This window comes from Megalopta genalis, chromosome 2 (genome assembly GCF_051020955.1).
Source record: "Megalopta genalis isolate 19385.01 chromosome 2, iyMegGena1_principal, whole genome shotgun sequence".
Classification (NCBI taxonomy): Eukaryota; Metazoa; Arthropoda; class Insecta; order Hymenoptera; family Halictidae; genus Megalopta; species Megalopta genalis.
In genome coordinates, this window is record NC_135014.1 from 18426120 (window position 1) to 18446953 (window position 20834).

Here is a 20834-nt window from a genome sequence, read left to right on the forward strand (position 1 = left end):
TTTTCCGCCGATAAGAATGAGATATAGCGCGAGAATGAGCGCGCCACGTGGTCGACCCCATAATCGTCCTTGCCCGGGCCAGGATATTAACCCCGTCGCGTTCGAGGATCCAAAATGGCACTGGCGGACAACTCGGCACGCGATTTCACTCTCCTCATCGCAAATTTATTGCTACTTTTACATTCTTATTACGCTGCTCCGTATGAAATGTCTGATCCTGCAATGGCAACTTTCGATCAATTTTATTGAGATTGCAATTAAATTTCTTAATTGACGGAATTACCATTTAATTACCTCGTTTCTTAATTGACCAGTCTTTTTGTCTAATAGACAGCACGCATGTTTTTTTTTTCATTTAGAAGACCGTTGTTTTTATTTTCGTAATTGTTGCTTTCTTTCTCAAGATTACTGTTTTGGCATTTCCTCGGCGACTAATAATGTGTCCGCTTGTTACATGAAAATTGGGTGAAAGTGAGATCGATAACCTAAATTAAAGGGATCATTTATTCTTATGGTTCATTATGCAAAATAAAAATTGTTGCACTAACTGTGCAAAACTGGGGTCAACTAGAAATATCTGACTATCTTTAATAATTTTAATAAACTAGAACTAATATAATGTATCAATATTCTTAAAATATATTGATTTGTCCACTGTTTTAGATTGTAGCTTATGTTTTTACTATAAATACATTACAATTCGCAGTGTTATCATGGTGAATGGAATTCTACGCTATAATGTTCCAAAAATTAATTTAAAGAATGAAAAATTAGTCAGTTTTGAAATCAGAACTACATTTACAAAATTAGTATGAATGATTTCATTCTAATTTTCATAAAAAAGATAGATCGAACCTCGAAGATACGATTCTCGGACACGAATAATTATTCTCTTAACACATCTCGTCAAACTCGTGATGAAAATTACATACATAATCCAATAAATATCGATGTTAATATTGAGCACCCGACACGAAAACAATTTTTTACATTTGCCTTTTCTCTCTAAAGCAAATAAATCGATTTTTGGGTTACCAAAATGTTTTGAAATCATTTCGAAAGATTGGTTATTTAACCGAGTCATTTCTTCGAAATGAAAACATTTGATTCTTCTGTCAACAAAATCTAAGTACGAAAGTGGATACTAGTCTCATCACAGTTGTGAATGAAATCATAATTCAAGGGGTTAATTAAGAAATAATTCTCATAGTCCAAACATTTTATGAACACCACAATTTAAGAACACCGGCGCACTATTTTCGAATCATTGTGATCGTGAAAACATGGAGTTCATCTTGATATATAATTTCATTTGCAATTGATCTGAGGAAATTTGTATCTTGCGTAAAAATTCGCCGTCTGTCGATAACAATTACATTTAGAAAAGAATTTCGAATTAAAAGGATCGCGTTCTTCTTAGTAACAAAACTCGTCGGCATCGTTAAAACTGTATCTCCGACGAACGCGGTAAATTTTCAGCCGTCCAAAAATGCAGTCGGAACGCGTCAATGGTTGATAAAAACGAAGTACAAATGACTAACGAAGTTTTCGCGTAAACAAATTCCGCGGCGTTAGTCAGCCGGTTACGAAACCTCGCGTACAACCGATCGTGGTCGAAGAAAATGAATGAGGATAACAGCGTTTTCCGAAATTACTGGCTGGGAAATCGACGCCGGAGGAAACGTATTCCCGACGCGTTCGACGACCGGCATTTTACCAGGATTTATGGCCTCCGGCGAACCGTTCACGTGTCAATCTCTCCCGGTGCCGGTGTCTCGATTATGCGCGACCTTTTCTCGTCTCGTTGCCACTATTATTTACCGCGCGATTTACGTATTCATTCTCGCGTTGCAACGAGGTAGCCCCGATAAGATACACCGGTTACGTAGCGCCCAGCGCCGCTGACATCCTTGAACGGCCAATTGATTTCGTAGTGACCGCAGTCCAGGCTGCTCACGATGGAGCTTCTGAGGTCACCCAGATAAGGAAATACTTTTATCAGAGTGTAACTATCGGATCGACGAAAGAGAAAATGCGGCGAGTGCGACGAATATAAGCTGTTGGCTCGACGCGCCGACCGCCTTGACGACCGTGAAAATCCGATAAAGTCAAGGCAATTTATTTGGAAAAATATGTAAATACAGTCAATTCTCCACAATTGTCCTTCAACTTAGAAATAAAAAAATGGACAATTTGGAAAGAGGAGATACGATTATTCGAGCCTCGCGGCTCGCTTTTATAATCGCCGGTCGTCAATAACTATAAAAACGAGCCCCGAGGCTTGGATAAGCTTCAAGTCAAATTGTTCATTTTTGTTCACAAGTTGAAGGACAATTGGGGAGAATTTACTGTACTGTGGGACTTTGATTACGCGAACGCATACACGCCGACCAGAGGTGTCGATCATTTGTATTATATTTGTTAATAATAGGTAGAAATAAATAAAAGATAATATAAAAAAAAATACACTTTATTAGGACTATATTCCAACGAGCAGTTCTTCAGATCGAAAGCTTAATTGTTCGTCGGTCATCATTGGAAAATACAATTCTGTGTACAGATTTAAAAATTTTACTGATTAATAATAGGTGCAAATAAGTAAAGGACAATATAAAAAAGACATCGTATTAAAACTGTACGCCAGCGCTCAATTCTTCAGATCTAGGTCTTAATCGTTTGTCGGAAAACAATATTACTTGGAAAATACAATTTTGTTCGTGATTTTAAAAATATCACTGATTAACTAATTTAAGCAGCTAGAATGTCTCCCACATTTTACAATTCGATGCTACCGAGTCCGAAACCGTCGAATAATTGAAATTTGGCCACGCCATGGAAAATTGACACAGAATTGAGCGATTCGAAGTTGTTTGTCGCAGGGAAAGCCGAAAGAAACATCGAATTGATGGAATCTCGTCTGGTTCCAGGTCCCATCCGCTTTTACGATTCGGTGAAAGTTCACCGGACGTTTACGTAAATTTCTCGCCGATGACGACGCATTTCCGATTGAGTTTTACTTTCCTGTGTCTGCCCATGGTCGTCCATATTACTAGGTTGTTACTAAGCTGCCAGATTTTTCAGTGTTGGAAGGACAATTGATGTAAGTCCGTTTGAAATAATTGCCTTTATCAAGTTTATTACTTGATTATGTGTTTTAAGACTTCTGTTAAATTAAATTTCTTCGTTAGCAATTAAAAGAACTTGAATCGTTAATCGCGGCTAACAATTAAAAGAAATTTAATCATTAATCGTGACTAACAATTTAAAGAAATTTAATCGTCAATCGCGACCAACAGTTAAAAGGAACTTCATCATTAATCACGACTAACAATTAAAAGGAACTTAATCGTTGATCGCGATTAACAGTAATATTTCAATCGTCAATTGCGATTAATGGTTAGCAGTAATATTTCAATCGTTAATTGTAATTAATGCTCAAAACGACAAAACAATAGCAATTCAATTGTTAGTCGTTGATTAATTTCTTGCCCAACTTTGCCCAATAATCATATATTCGTAAATGGGAGAACGAGATCTATAAGTCTGAACAAAATCTGATCAAAACCGGTGACCCCCAGCATTCTTCTTGTTACCGTTTTTTAATCGTTTGTAAGAAAATAAAAATTGAAGAGTTATAATCGAATATTCGTGGGGAAGAATTTCCTAGATAACTAGTATTGGATAACAATTGGACAACTAGTTGTTCCACCGTTTTTCTTCGCGAATTTGCGGAGTTTTGGTGATTCGCGAGCCACGGATGCGCAGACGTAAACTGTTTTTTCAGGTGAGCGCGAGGAAAAGAGTGGCATTGATCCGCCGATAACTTTCTTCGCGTGTTTACGCCTATTTTAGCTCCTCCGTTCAATTTCTCCATTCGCATTGCGTCACGCCGCGGTGTTTAATATAGGAGCCTCCGGGAAATCGCAGAAATCTCTGTGTACGTTATCTTACAAAAGTCTGCAGTCTGGTTGAATCGTTTCGGAAACAGAGCGGACAGGCCGTGCACTGTTCCGAGAGGAATTCATTTTAGCAATCGAAAATCTCTATACACACCGATAACACATTCTTCGTACAGATTATTATACGGTCGTCTAATAATAATTTTGCATAGGAATTTCGTATGTTTCCGCAGAAGTAAACGCTTCTCGCCCGTGGACAGCAATTACAAATACACAAAGAGGGAAGTATTTAGTAACACTGACTGGAGAAAGAGCTGTTCAAACACAGTCGAGACTAGAATTGAAATAGCGATGATATTATTTCATTGCTGCGAGACTTCTGGGTGTTTTCGGCAAGCGAGTTATCGATCACCGTGCTTCAATGTTGTATCTGATCTGATCGATGCATTCATAGATGTCCGATTAATCCGCCGAGTCGGATAAGATTGGAGGTATCGGTGTGTTTGCACGGTAAATTCTTCGATGGTGAACGCAGCGAACGAAAAAAGACTGACGGTGAAAAACAGTCGCCGATGGGGAAGAAGGTAGGAATGGCCAGGATATTGAAGGCGCCGGAGAAAATTATCAGAACTTCTAGAAAAGGGAACAATTAACTGTCTAGCGGAGAGGAAAAATGTATAGATCGATAAAGGGAAATATTAAAATTTTATGGTGAATGGAGTGAAGATAAAAATGGTCAAGTGATTGGCCAAGAAGAAGATAGCAAATTGAAGAGACAGAAGAAATGAGAATAGTTGAACGAGTAGATAAACGGAAGCAAAACTATCTGTTGGATGTGTGCCAAACGAAAGCGTAGACAGTAGAAAGTAACGTTTAGAAAGAAAAGATAAAATGCTGAAATAAACATAAAGAGAGAAGAAAATAGCCAAATGAAAATGTAAACGGTGGAAAATAATGGTTGGAATTATAAGAAAAGATCACGATGCTACAAACAACATAAAGAAGAAAATGGCCGAGGAGAAAGAGAGCCACGAAAGTATAGGATAATTTCTAAAATAGTAAGAAGAGATAAGAATGCTAAACTGAGTGGACAAGAAGAGAAAATGGTCAAACAGACAGTAAAAGTAACTTAAAAATGGACACAAAGAAGGACCGAATTGATCGATCGAGTAAAAAGAAAAATTGAGACTGGTTCAGTGAACGGCAGGAAAGATAAAATTGCTCGAGTGGGCGTACGGGAAGAAAATGGTTAAATGGGCACTGAAAAAACATAAAAATGGTCACATCGTCGGCATGGAGAAAGAACAAACCGATCGCTGTAACGGCAAGCAAACTTAAAGGCGGGCCACTGAACGGCCGGAAAAGATGCAATTATTTAGCTGAACATTGAAAAATGAAAAAATGTCCAAATAGACCGTGGGAAAAGATCAAATGGGCGGATCGACATAAAGAAAAAACGAACCGATCAGTCTGGCAGAAAGAAAAAAAATTGCTCAAGTGGGCGCAGCAAAATCAGAAACAGTTCGCTTACCAGGGAAGAAAAATTGGAAAATGGTTCGCTAGACAGTGAGAAAAGGTAAAAACGATCGAATGGGCACACGGAGAAGGAAGAGAATCGCCGCGGAAGCGTTGAGAAAACCCGGGAGCGTTTAAGCGAGCGTGAAGGTGGAAAAACATGGAGGAAGAAACGGGCTCGGTCTACCGAGAAAAAGATCCGTGTAGAAATCACAGCGATCGATCCGCGCGATCAAGTGGAGAGAGCCTAGAGCCGTCTATTTTTGTCTGCTCATTAAATAAGTATGAATCTACGGTGACGCGGTGGAAACGATTTATCGACTGGTCTCGCCGGGGTAGCCGACTCGAACATGCGGCCCATTACCGATTCTGAATATCGAAACACGCCGTTCTATACGTCTGAAGACGCGAAACGGCCGCGAGGATCGAAGGACCAAATTATAGGCTTGGGCGAGCATAACGATCGCACGTACGCACAGTGATCGACAACTTAGTGACGGGGGACGCGAGCAAAATCGCGATTACGAGTCGCAATAAAATCATGAGGAACGACGCCTGCTTCGCGTCGCGATAATTGATAATTAATTTATTTATTTATTAATGCTTTAAACCGGATGCTGATAATTGTTTACTGTTTTACGTTCTAGATTCTATTGAATTCTTGCTGGACCATTCTTCTCACAGCTACAACGATTTAGAAACTCAAGTTTTATATCTACGTAGTAATCGTTATTAGTAATGATTTCTAATATTATATATAATATTTTATTGGAAATATTATTTACTAGCTTCACCTTGGCCGGAGGTGATCCAAGAAAATTCTTCGAATGTGAAGGATTAATCATTTTAACAAGTTCGAGACGATATGTATGATCATGATTATATACAATCTGTAACTTATGCAAATGATAATAGTAGATTTAACGTATTCATTATAAAATTGACTATGCGAAGTACCAAAGAATGAAGACAGAAGAATTGGAAAATGTTCTCTTACCTTCTCGTCAATTTATGGAAATGATTAATTATTAACAGAAACATATTTGTATCTAACTTCCGTTTCTTGCAATTTAATTCGAACACTTTCATATTGCATAAAGCACCGCAGTCTAATTACGACGCGTCGTAGCCTAATGTTACAAGTCGATGATTTTCTGTCATTTCTAACGTGGAATCTGACACTTTTATGCAAGATATCTTTCGCGAAGATGAGGCACAAGGTGTAGCAAAATTCTCCGAGACTCCGAAGACCTGCGTTCGTCCTAGAAATTGTTGCATCGGGTGTCCTGTATCGTCAGCGAACATATGAAGCTCGAAGTGTGAACGATTTTTGGGAAAAATTGATTGGGTTCGCGAGAATTTCAACGGGATCGGCGCGCACGCGCATGAACGTACGGGTACGTTCGTTTGTGGTCATCCACTCCGGGCCAAAGATAGCGTCTGACATCATACACAGAAGCATCACTCGGCTCGAGCGAGCGATAAACATGCCCGCACGCGGAAGGTTTACGTTGCCTGTTAGAACTGTCTCAATTGACGTCTTCCAATGCACCCGGCCGATCCTGTACGGACAAACCATGCCAAATCCCTGCCGTCATTGCGAAATCTGCCCGCGATAGCGAACGCGGACTTCGATTAGCTCACTATCGTCTCGGAGCAATAGGTATTCGATCGAATTTCTCATTCGACGTTAACAATAACAATTTTTGGACGTTCTGTCGATGTCTCTATCATGATAGAAGTACAGTAAATTCTCCCTATATATATAATATATAATCCCAAATTGTCTATTTTTTGTGCATAATCTGAGCGTCGATTATATATATAATCTAAAAAAATAAATAATAGTAAATTTATATATATAATCGACGCTCAGATTATGCACAAAAAATAGACAATTTGGGATTATATATTATTCGAGTCTCGCGGTTCGTTTTTATAGTCGTTCATAATCGGCAACTATAAAAACGAGCCGCAAGGTTCGAATGAATCGTATTTCCTCTTCGAGGAATTAGGGAGAATTTACTGTATAGTTCTGTAAGAAGAGGATCCACTTTGTTAGCAATAATCGAAGACGCATTAGGCCCGCGTAACGAATTTCTGTAATCGAAAACAGCGAATTTAGTCATTAAAAGATCGGCGCGTAGCTTTTTACGATCTGGTTGCTAAGAAATCCCTGTCTCTGGAGGGTTAAAAGTAATCACCGAAAAACACGTCTGTGGTTGAACCAACGATCGAGAGGCCGTGGAACGGAACAGATAAAGATAAGACCGTCGAGTTGGAAACTGATTGGAGGTCGGAATGAAGTAATTATTTTCAGCTGGCTTTCGGGTTGTAACCTTCTCTGATATCGATAAAAATAACGTTACAAGCACATGCGAGATCGGGTGACTCGACTAACTAAAAATAAACTGTACCAAGCAAAAGTATACGTTGTTAAAAGACGTGATATTTGTATTTTAAAATTGACTGTGTAAGGTAGTGCAGCCGGTTACTGTGGGATGGCCAGTTGCCGTGCCTCTCGATTGTTTTCGGGCGTAGTTCACTTTATATTTATCAAATAACGCATGCTAAATTTTTTTATTCTTATATAAGAATCTTCTATATATTATATATTATTTATATTATATTATATTATTATATTATTATTATATATTATATTATATAATAATATTATATATTAATATTTTAATATTATATAATATATTATTATTTTTGATAATAATATTATATATTATTATATATTATTATTTTTGATAATAATATATAATATTATTATAATAATATTATATATTATTATATATTATTATTTTTGAAGAAAAAAAATTAAAAATGAGTTATTCGATAAGTATAAAGTTAATTATGTCAGAAAATAATCCAAAGGTACAGCAATTTGTCATCCCACAGTAATCGGCTTCACTATCCCACTTTCTTAAAATTGCATACTCGATTCTACACAAAAGAACAGATAACTGAACAAATGAGTGGATTAGAGTCATAGTGGCGCAGTTACATTTTCCTCATTGTGAAGAAATTATTGTTTACTAACACGTGTAATGTTTACTGACCAAATCTTTTAAGGTAATGTGCTAACTTCAAAGTAATTTACGGTAAAATTATAGTTTATTTCGCTTGTCTTTTTAACATTTTCGCACGTATAGATTACATTTTAAGAGACGAGACAAAATATACGAAAATGTGACTTATTATGATTCTAATTCGATCAAATGAACGTGACCCTGGTTGACGCTTGAAACAACTCATTGAGTAGAATTTTATTAGAGTTTATCCAAATTTGATTAGGATCCATAAAATGTAAGTTCTCAGCGCGTTTCGATTTCGGTCAAATGAAAGTACAGTTCATCGAAAGATTCGTCGACCGTTTCCTAGCAAGCGATAAGAAGCCCATAAGAAACCGATTATCCATCATTTAGAACGAGCTATCCCTTCAGCCAAGGTGCTGTTTAAGCAGTGCTTCGAGACGATTTTCCACGGTCGTCCGTTCTTCGGCGCTGCGAAACGAGTCACTCCGCCGCCAGCCGTTTTCGCGATTTTGCGCGTTCACGCAGCTCTTATTTTTTCCGTTCACATGGCGAACAATTTACAGAGGCTCAGAGATGCTCAAGGCTTATGGTAGCTCGTAACACTTGCTGCTATATTGATAACGCACGGTACACAGCCGCGCTTGCGTGCAAACACACGTCTTTGTCGTATCAAGCTGACGTCATCTGGGCTACAGATAAACAGCGTTATTCGTCGCGGCTGGAAAAAAGTAATCACGACGACGAATCGGCCCTGTTTCTTGTCGGGAACGTGCCCTCGGGATCGTTAAAGTCGCTTCTTCGGGTTTTATCGCGCTTGTACTTTTCTCAAACACAAAGAAATGTAATTCGTTTCTTTCGGACGTTGCTCCTGGAAAAATCGAATTTGAAGCTTGTCAAGTAAATGTCGTACATATTGTTCCAATATTAATTACATAATCGGTAATTATTTGATAAGGAATGTAAGAGAATTTATCGTACGAGGCTTTGTTTGAAAGATCGCGAGCACCGGCGAATAGGCGTGTCTGTTCATGACTTACCGATTCTACTTGCGCCTGATCTCATTCTTTAGATAATGATACGAGATAATTGTGGATGTATATTTTTTATACATGGATATTGCGAAGCGTTAATTTCTCCAAATCAAAAGCGAAAACATTGCATTTTCGTTTTCGCCTTCCAGCTAATAATTCTCCAATGATTCATTTCTCGTTTGATCCGTCAAGAATATAACCTTAACGGTACAAAAATTAAACAAACTAGAATGAAAGCAGAGCTCTCGCATGCCAATACTTCACTACCCGTTTGCGAGTGACGCTCGCAAGAGTTGTCCCGTCGTTGGAAATTTCGTAACCGGAAAAAGAGCGAGTCGAATCCAATTAAGAAATTGCTGTCGCAAGTCTGTCTCGTGAGCCACGATATACCAAAAAACAGTTTCGCGAATCCCGCCGACAACAAACACCGCCTCGTTTATCAGCGATCGTAACTTTTGAAGGTAGCAGTACTCGCGCGAAACTAAATAATTGCACGTTACTTATCGGCCTCCGTCGGTCACCGATGACTAAGACGTCTCCGGCGAGCCTGTTAACGAGCTCGAATCGAAGTGCAAAACATCGTCGAGCGCCTAATTGTCCTTTGTGTCGCGTCCCGCAGCCTAAAAGGCCCCGCGGCCCGCGGAACGGCCTTCCGAAAATTCGATCCGCGCGAAGCTTTCGACACTTCCTGCCTCGAAATTCCGGCGAATCCGAGCGGTTGCAAGATGTTGCAGTAATCGCAGGAATTGCACGCGATTCCTCGTGGCCGGGCGACGATTGCCACATCGTGACACGTCGAATGGACGCGAGCTTTGCCAGGAATGAGATCCATGCGGACCGAAATCGACGCAATTCGATCGATATTATTCCCGTTCGCGCGGACTGGATGAAACTACTTTATGTAAATCTGTTCGCACGGTTGAATTCATCATTAATGCGATAAGTGCCGAGAATATTTCACTTATCCCTGCGATTACGCCACTTTTCCATATAATAGCAGTGAAATCTCCGGGGAAGATGAGAATGATCTTACATTGAAATTGCACTTAATGATGTATCGTTGATAGGCACACTCGCATCGGAATGTATGTTAACGCCTTTTTAATGGCAATTGCTCTTTCCAGATTGGTCGAATTGACTTGGATTTTTTTGAGATTTCCAACTAGATTTATTATAAATCCTATGCATATTATATAATAGTTGTATAAAATAACTATTATATAATGATTATATAGAATAACTGTTATATAATAAATATATAAAATAACTATTATATAACAGTTATATAAAATAACTATTATATAACAGTTATATAAAATAACTATTATACATATAATAGTTATAGTGGGCCATAAGATTATTCGCTCACCTTATAAAACGCAATAACTTTTTGAGAACTTCCATGTTTTTTAGATGACAGAGGCTGTTAGACGATGGCTAAAAAGCTTTTTTTTAATCAACCTCTTCGATCGATGCAGCAACCAGAAATTTCTTAATTGTTGCTTAACTCTTTCCACTCGAGAACATTTTAATTTCAGTATTCTAAGCGTTTCCTTCAACGTAGACGATTCTATTTTCGTTTTGCATGCAAATTTGAACGTTTACTCATGCCACACTTGAAGATATTAGCAGTTCGGTAACACTAATTTTTTAATTCACGATTATTCAGATTGTGTAAAAATACATTTACGAGTTATTTGCTAAATATATCTATCAACAATCAATAATCAATAACACTCGCTAAAGATCAACATTAATGTCTCACTGTTACTTTTACAAACTAATATAAAACAGCTGATTTCAGTGTTACCTAAACCTAGTGTTAAGTATACACAAATTTAGTTTGCAAAAATTATTTGAAACTGCATTATGAAAAATTTGATTGGTGCCTCGGTGTCGCCATTCGAGTACAAAGGAGATTGAAATTGTACACTGACGTCGCTAAAATTTTCGGCATATTAACGTCTGCTCTCTCGCTACTACAATCGCAAATATACAATTTGTTCAATATTTTCGGAACATTTTGATCCTCTGATATTGAATTATACGCCTAAAAGTATTCCAGTGAATTTTTATGGAATTGTTAGGAGCTGTCAGCTTGTCTACTTCGCGGTTCGAGAAAACACTGTATCACAGTACCACTGTACACTGCGTCCGAGTTAATCGCGATACTTCGAAATCGACGTAATCCGATCGATTTTTCCCGGTTTTTCTTGTCGATCATGGGAGACGGTTCTTTTCCGCGGAAAGCGAGAGTCATCGGCACGAGAGAGGCGGCGCGGAATGTTCCCGCGTGCTCGCTAGAAAGTGGTTTCCCGCGCCGACTCGCGGCTGATTACGAGCCGATCGCCGATCGCGCTGACTTACTTACCTAACTACACTCGGGACCGTCGGTATTTATATTTATACCGTCGATCAGACCGCCGCTATACCGTTTCCGCGGTAATTACGTATGCGAGGGGCGTCCTGCGTTTCGCCGCGACCAGCGTAGCGCCGGTCGCTCGATCGCTCGAGGATTTGCGAGGAAATCTGGCCGATAATCTATTCACGATCTCGAGATCAATGATCTTAAGATTGATAATATTCAGATTCGTTGGCTTAAAATTCATGGTCTTAATCGTTTCAATGTCGGCCGAAGATTTTGTAGGAAAGTGAGAGATACTGACAATGAACCAAGCTGATGTATTTGGACGTGTAACTTGAAATGTCGGATTATTCGAAAAGAGAGAGTAATTCATCTTTTTAAAACTACACTCGTCGCTCAATTTACGCGAAGTTTCCGTTCTGCGCGGATTTGTTTAACACGAATGAAAATCGCAGAAGTACCGAAGAAGAAATATTGGAAATAGAAGCTAGTATAAGTTTTGGGAATACATATCTATTTCATGTAGCTTAACGAAACAAAGTAATTATGACAAAACAAAAGTAAATAATATTCGTTGTCGTCATCGCTACTGAATTTTAAAATAATCGACCTTTTCTATTTAATCGGTACAAACTCAACATCTTCGTTGCCGTGAAACATGTTGCAGAAACTTTGTAAACTGTAATAATTACACAATTTATAAAAGAAAACTAAGAAATACGAATTTTGTTTATTTAAAATATTAAGGAGAAATTATGAACTTTTATATTATTTTTTTATTTATTTATTTATTTATTTTTATAATATTATGAACTTTTCGCAAGTGTAGCTAGCAACGATACATCGATTTCCGGCAGTGTGAGATTTAAGACTCACGATCTTAACACTTCCACGACCGCGCTATATAACCTCAAAAGTTCTCATAAAATTAAAATATTTCATTCATTTAATCAAAAATTACGAAACAAACTGATATGACATCAATCGCTTCTTCAGCATTCGTACCTCTTGCAAATCTTAATAAAATTAAGCAATTACTTTTAATTTTTCATCAATCATCCATTCGGTTATCAATCGACTGAATTTAAAACGGGGAGATTACCCTATTCGGTTGGCTAAGTGTTAAGATTCATGATCTTGAGATTTGCGAGTGATCAAAATGAAATCATTAACGAACTTGGAAAATCCTAAAAATCGTGGAATCTTCTAAGCGGGATTGAGTCATTCATAATACTGACCTGTCATTATTTATGTCAGAGTGATGTCAGTACCCAGTTACGATGCTCGATATATTCCAGTTGTTAAAGTTCATAATTTTAGCGCATGTTTCTCTGTCGCGGAAATACAATTTTTAAGTAATGAGATAGATAATTGAAATGGCGATTCTTCGACCAATATCTTAATCGTGTTATGCTATCGATAAATAGGTGTCAATTACGGTTTTTAAAGATAGTAGAGGTTTCGTTCATTTATAATGTTGTAATAACACCCGAAAGTAATGCAACATTCGAACAAAATTTTTGCAAGTACGCATTGCATTGTGTGCAAATTCTAAAAGAAATGTAGATAATTTAAACGTATGAATTTTTCCAAAAGATAAGATGCAATGTCTATCGAAATATTTTAAACGTTTCATACATATTAACAATTTTTCATGATCATAAAGTAAACAATTTTTCGAATGAAATATTATGTTTTACCATACTATCGAACTTGATTATCTTGACACTTCAGTAAAAACGTGATGGATTAAAGAGTTAAGTAGCACAAGCACTGTTGCTTATGATTGTATCTCCATTTAGCATAAAATTTACATACATTTTTTTTATTGGAAACGATCATTTTTCACCTTTCTGGCACGTCATCAATCATTGAAACTCTTCAATCATATTTTTCACGATTCATGTGCCATTGGAAAGGTCAGTGTACACCTATTTGGTTGTGCACTTACACCAACTTATAAATAAACGATCAGTTTCCGATATAGCTGAACAAACATTCGAATTGAAAATAAAGTTACGATTGATTAAATGAATGACTCACGAACTAATTTTTGCACCCAGAAAGATTTGAAAACAACGTATTATCACGTTACATTACTACAGTATCGATAAAAGACACACAAAATCGAAATAACTTCTTGTTTTATAATATAATTTTATAATATAATATAATTTATAGCAACAATTACTGTTATAACGAAACTACCGATTCCGTACATTTATAACAAAAACGAGTAGATGAAACACAATGCAATGACGCCAAAAATTTCGTAATTTCATTATATTATTTAGAACTTGCTAAAATTATTCAAAATGGGAACAAATGTTCATGCACTTTCTGTTTCTTGCAGATCATGTACAGCATTTTAATTCTGCATAAAGATCCGCAGTCTATCAACGAATTTCGATTTACTTAACAAGATATCGTAATAAAAATTATTCTTAAAGTTTGATAAGAAAACTCTGCGAAGGGCAATGATGCTGGTTACTGTGGGGTGACCAATTGCTATACTTTTGGTACATTTTCGGGCCTAATTAACTTTATATTTATCGAATAATGCATATTAAATTTTTTTATTAAAAAACAAACAAAATGAAAGAATAAAAAATTGAATATATCTTGTTCGATAAATGTATTACTTTAATTAACTTTATATCTATCGAATAAAGCATGTTACACTTTTTAATTAAAAAACAAACAAAATGAAAGAATAGAAAATTGAATATATCTTGTTCGATAAATGTATTACTTTAATTAACTTTATATCTATCGAATAAAGCATGTTACACTTTTTAATTAAAAAACAAACAAAATGAAAGAATACAAAATTGAATATATCTTGTTCAATAAATGTATTACTTTAATTAACTTTATATCTATCGAATAAAGCATATTAATTTTCTAATTAAAAAACAAACAGAATGAAAGAATACAAAATTGAATATATCTTGTTCGATAAATATATTACCTTAATTAACTTTATATTTATCGAATAAGACATACTATATTTTTTTTGTACTTTTATTTTGTTCAATTTTGAATAAGATAAAAGAATAAAAAAGTGAATATATACACACGTCTTATTTTATAAATATAAAGTTGATTGAAGCACATGTTCTCCCTGAAACGTTATACACAGACTTTTTCTAGTACGTGTACCCGAGTGACGCAGTATTATAATATTTTAGTTATGAAATCATCGGTCTACGTGAACAACGGAAAGTGACGGAATCTGTAATCGTAGTAGCCTTGACACGATCAGACCGTCTGATCATGTTCCTCCGATCTGATGCTAGGGTGTGTAAATACACAAAGGATGTAAATAATTCCAGTGTTTCGTGGCTGACACGGATCTAGAGATCTCGTGACATCGATAAGACGGAATCGATTCGAAATACCATCGCCGGTACTCCAGACAATTTAAAAAACGGGATAAAAGGGCACTCTCGGCTAAAGTAATCGTTCGATGATTCGCCGGCTTCCTCGAATAATACCGATAAACTGATTATCCGTCGGTTGCGACACCCAGTGTAATCTATGACTAGGCACCTGCGCGACGTTGTTGGATTGTCATGATTCACTGGTGCAATTTGGCACGACGTCACACGTCTCCGATCCAGCGGAGGTCATGTTTATTATGAGTCCATCGCGTGACGTTTCCCGTCTGTCGGCGATCGCCGCGTAATCGATATTGCAAATAAACAACGCTGAGTCATTCCACGCGAAAAAGCATGCAGGACATCTGCAATCAAATTTTTCCCGCAAGAGGCTCCGGCTCCTGGGAAATCGATGGCGAAGACAGCGGCGCCTCGCGTAGTGTTCTTGTTCTTCGAGACCGATTTCCTCGACAAATGTACGTCACACGTCGTACGAACAAATTTTAGACTATCACTATAACACGTTTGTACGCAAATTATTCGCCAGTTAATACGTGAGTATCATCGTCGGTCACATATGAGTGATATCAATTTTCAACTAATTTTCAAAATTCATTTTTATTGCAATATATTCGATCGAACTGAATTTTTACTAAAATCAGAACAGAGAGTTAAGATATAAATTAAATTATAATATATATATATATATATATACATAATTATAATATAATTATAATTATATATATATATATATACATAATTATAATATAATTATAATATTATAATATATATATATATATATATATATATATATATATACATAATTATAATATAATTATAATATTATATAAATTTTAACTCTTTTTAGTTCAGTTTTATTAATTAAATTACTTTAATTTTATGGAACTTTTTGGGATCGATGTTCGAAATGTAATGCTCTTTAATCTTTGTTTAGAGTGCTGTGGGTTCATACAACATTAATAACAGTACATATGTCGATTCGTGTTGTTTTATAAATGGAAAGTGTTTGTGCAAATGTGTTTGTATGGTTGGATTTTTTGTTCGAGAATAGAGATTTCGTTAATGTATACTATCCTCCTGTTTATATATATATGGTCGTTCTTAAGATACCTGTTGAAGAATATTTAAAGGTGGTTGTCACCCTCGCGATTCGAGTATTAGGAACTAAAGTTAAATGCGTGACAAATGTTATTCTGAGAACTATGACTCGGCAAGGTTTTATAAAAATCGGTGACTGACTCCATGATATTGCAATCTATTTGTAGAAAGATCACAAGATTAACCTGTTCGACGTATAAGCCCTTATTTGCGTGACGTGTTACATCTATGATCGTCATGCGAATGCAATGAACACGACGGTCGTAATATTTTTTTAGAATTAAGTAGCTTTCACTGCAGTTATTACACAAGTTATTACAAATCACACTGAAGTAATTATTCTAACATTTACAACAAAGAATGATCTGTCTCGATCAGAAAAAAAGATTGAATAAAAAATACAGCTACGATTTGCACTTATGATTCTTAAAATATCTTCCGATTTCTCCAAACGCGAAAATCTTCTCTTAAGATCTCTCCTTTCGAAACAAAATAAGAAACAATAGAAAAATGAACCACTATTATTTATATAAATTCGACGACAAAATTTGTCGAGAGCATATTTTAAAATATCCTTCGATTTAATAAAGAAAATAGTTTTTTCAACTTGTTATGTGACAATTATCTCTTAAGATCTCTCCCCTAAAATAAAACAGGCAACGGTAACATAACGAATCATCGTCATTCGTATAAATCCGGTCATAAAATTTAACGTTATATCCTTCGATTTTTGCTAAAGAAAAATATGATTTCTTCAACCTATTATGCGAGAATTCCCCGTTAAGGTCTCTTCGCTAAAAAAAAAAACAACAAGCAGTATCAAAACAAGTAATCATAATTTTAGCAAATTCCACCTACAAATTAAAAAAAAAGAAAACATGTTTTCAAATTGTCCTTTGATTTATACAAAGAAACAACTGTTTTTTCCGAGACAATTACACGATGACCCCCACGTATGGTCTCGTTTCTCCAAAAAAACAGAAAACAATGGCGAAGTAAACCCCATTGAAGCACTGTTGAAGTAACTATTACGGGATGACGATTGAGATGTAATAGAATGATGAAATCGATAGAAACGATGATATTGATAAAGATGATGAGAATGATAGATAAGGGAACTCACCGATCGAGGCGAACTTAAATCTCTTGATCCTCGGCAGAGTGGCAGTAGTGCAGACGCGCGTCAAGGCTGGCATGGTGGTGTCTCTCTTCAACAAACTGCTCGGTCGCGGCGACGAGTTCGACGATGCTTCCAGTTCTGGGACGGCGGCTCGTTTGACGGGTCTCTCCTCGGTGCCAGTCACCTCTACGGCTAATGAACGCATCCTCCGTTCAGGCGTGTAATCTCGTGACGTGTATGGTATGTCATTAGGCCGCGGCGAATCGGCCGTCATTAGTCGTGGATTGCCCGATTCGCGGATTTCAAAATATACAACGACAGGTAGCTTGGTCTTTCATTCAACGACCCGAGCCGCTAGCCACCACCGTTCTTCTCGAGGGACGTGAGACATCTGGCCGAAGCACGATCGATCTTATATGATTCATTTATTGACGAACGTACCTGACCTGACCGAACATTCTTCCCCTTTTCGGTTTACGACTGGCAATTTAGAGGCGCCGACCAAATTCAAATGCAGGCAACGCCTCTGCCTCTGGATTACAAATGAACGGAATTTATAATAACATTAGATCGCTTCTGTTATCGTGCCTCTTTTCTGATGATGTTTTTAATCTGTCGAGTTTTTGGCCTGTCTAACTTTTTCATGTGTTAGCTGCGATTTTTATTATTTCGGTTAAAAAATTGTAGCCTAAAGAATAACGATAGCTAATTTGTACAGTTTAAAATTAAATAAAAAGTGACTGTGTGTAGTTACACATTATCAACTTGTTGCTAATTTATCGTTTAACGTACTGGCAGGTGTTTTCTTATACAAATTGTAAGACTGAATTTATTTAAATTTTTACGATTTCAATACGTATGAAAAATAACTTTTTATTATATTAATATCATATAATAATATTATATTATTATTATTATTATTATTATTATATTACTTTATTCCATAATAATAATATAATAAATCTTACAATAAAAAATGTTATATCATGTAACATTATTACATTATAAATAACATCACCTAAAAATTGTCAATCAAATTGAAACCAGAAGACGAGATTTTATACCAGTAATTATTTCTCTAGCTCCTTAACATTTCTATTTTTTAAATCACAATGCACTACTAAAATCGAATTAAAATAGCTAACACTCCCCGAAAAAAGCTGTTCATACAAATCTCTTAAAGAAACGACAAAGAACAAAATGACAAGGGTGAAAGAATTGGCCGAATCTGTGCGTGATTCATCAAAGGATGGTTTTGGCAAATGTCACCAGGAGTAATGCATCAGCGGAAAAGAACGCGATGGGCCAACAACTTGGGTCGCGAAGTCAGCGGCACCATTTATACGATGACCCAGCAAAACTTCGTTCGGCGAAACGAAAACGCTCGGAACGGCGGTTTTCCTCGCGTAGTATTTTCGGCCGACAAACGACCTCGAGCTGACGAAAAATTGGATCGTGATCGAGGTTGCATTACCAGCAAAAATCGCCGGCGGTTCCTCGAGTCGGACAATGGACAGACCGTGAAATACTTCCAGCGCGACAGAAGAAACGAATTTCTACCTTGCACACCGTGGAACCGCGATCAGTCACGTGGAGCGCATTGATCGATTATTCATCGCTATACTATTCGACGCCGACCACATCGGCGATTCGGAATAGTGATCCATTTAAAGGAAACACGGAGAAACGATCGAAAACGTTTATATGTAGATCCTGGATATTTATGCAAAATAAAAATTGCTTACATCAATCGCACGTAGTAATCAATTAGAAGTTTCTAATTAACCAGTAAGTTGAGAATAATGTGTCGACATTCTTAATTTCCTTTAACGTTTTTTCCTTCTAGTTGTTTTTGTTATAAACACATAAAATCCACACTGTCTAGTCATATAGATCATTGTTATAGATCGTTCTTATTGCAATTTTGAATTTTTATGTGAAATTAGTGCAAAGAAGTGAGCATTTCGATCTCGGATATTATTATAGTTTGACCGGTCTTTTGGGTCTAATGATAATGTTAACCAAATTGTTTTCGATCGAAGAAGTCTAGTGTTTGTTATTGTTAGACTAGATTTTTATGCAGCATAAAAAACGTCCGAGTTACACGAATAAGGCAGAAGCTATTCTTACGACATTTACTTCTTCTCTTAATAATTTTAGCAAATTGGAAGTGATACTACACTGTTTTACAACCCATTAAATGTATCTACCGTTCCGCATTTTATCTAAATAAAAGACGAGAACTGTTTAACTCTGTCTAACTTGATATTCCGTGGCGATTTTTCTAGATTATGATTTTTCCATAATTACCTTCGATTATAATTTGCGACTTTAATCGAGACCTATTCTATTTTGTCGTCGATTAAGAAGAAATTCTGAATTCACCTCTCTCCACAATTTCCATAGAAAAAAGATTCACTCGTTCGCATGATACAATTAGATTTTGCAATCTTAATTTTCAAAGTAAATTGACGAACGTCGAAGAATAATGGTGCTTCTGAATGAAATCCAGCTCGCTATTCTTACATATTATTTAAACATGTTCAAATCTTTATAATGTTACAAAGAAAATACACAATTGCACCAGGGATAATCTACAGGCTCGTTCCCCATAATATAATTACTGAAACAACTTTCACTGTAAAAACGCAAAATATTCGGAAACGCGTACATTCTTCGTTTCTTTCTAAATTAAGCTCGGTAACCGAGGTCGCGGAAATCCAGAAAAATCGCCTGCGGGTTCTCTTAACGCAAAATTACAGTTCGACACGACGTTCTCGTGTCATAAACAAACTTCTGCCTGAACCACGTTCACAAATGCGATCGAACACCTTCGGCCGAGATATGTCAACAGTCCAGAAATCCCAAGTCACGTGGAATGAAAGAAAGCGGCGGCCGAACGACACACATACACGGCAGTTGTTCCCCACGTGGTGAGACGTTTCCTCAAGAATCCTCTTGGGGACTTACTCATCGACGATGGTCTCTTGACAGACTTCCCGGCGAGCAACAGCCCCGACGATGCTTTACCACGATGGTTCACCGCTGACTGCGCCGCGTTCGGCCCAGCCAGGGATATCTTTGCGCTCATCCTCGCGATGGCGGTGGCTGCTGCTGCTGTTGACGATGATGCCGATGTTGTAGCTGTAGCTGGTGCTGTCGTTGCCGATTCCTGCGATCCTGACTCACGTACCGGGAAGTCGAGCTCGGAGGTCGCGCTGGCATACCTCCTCGTTAAATCACGGCAGACCTTCTCTCGCGCCGGTATTATCCGATGGAACTGGCTCGACGTGTCTCTGTGCCCAAGCCCAGTTGGTCTCGAGTCTGCTGATTGAGGATCTGGAAAAGGTGAGAACCGGTG

The 20834-nt window shown here is 37.1% G+C and overlaps 1 protein-coding gene and 1 long non-coding RNA gene across 3 annotated transcripts in view; both read right to left on the reverse strand.

Moving 5' to 3' along the window:
* Positions 1–20834, reverse strand: part of LOC117220636 (dual specificity protein phosphatase 10) — a 142618-nt gene that overhangs the window by 107019 nt on the left and 14765 nt on the right. The window contains exons 3-4 of the mRNA XM_033470809.2: positions 20444–20812; positions 17477–17665 (exon numbers count right to left, since the gene is read on the reverse strand). Of these exons, the coding sequence (XP_033326700.1) occupies positions 17477–17665; positions 20444–20564 (310 nt within the window). The 5' untranslated portion in view covers positions 20565–20812. The remainder of the gene's footprint in view (positions 1–17476; positions 17666–20443; positions 20813–20834) is intronic.
* LOC117220642 (uncharacterized) lies at positions 8519–12682 on the reverse strand. 2 transcript variants are annotated; one of them, XR_013032665.1, is made up of 3 exons: positions 10859–12682; positions 9496–9689; positions 8519–9326 (listed from the first exon to the last, which is right to left on the reverse strand). It is a non-coding gene; the product is annotated as an uncharacterized LOC117220642 (long non-coding RNA). The 2 variants fall into 2 exon arrangements; XR_004490316.2 differs by lacking the exon at positions 10859–12682 and having other exon boundaries at positions 9496–10848.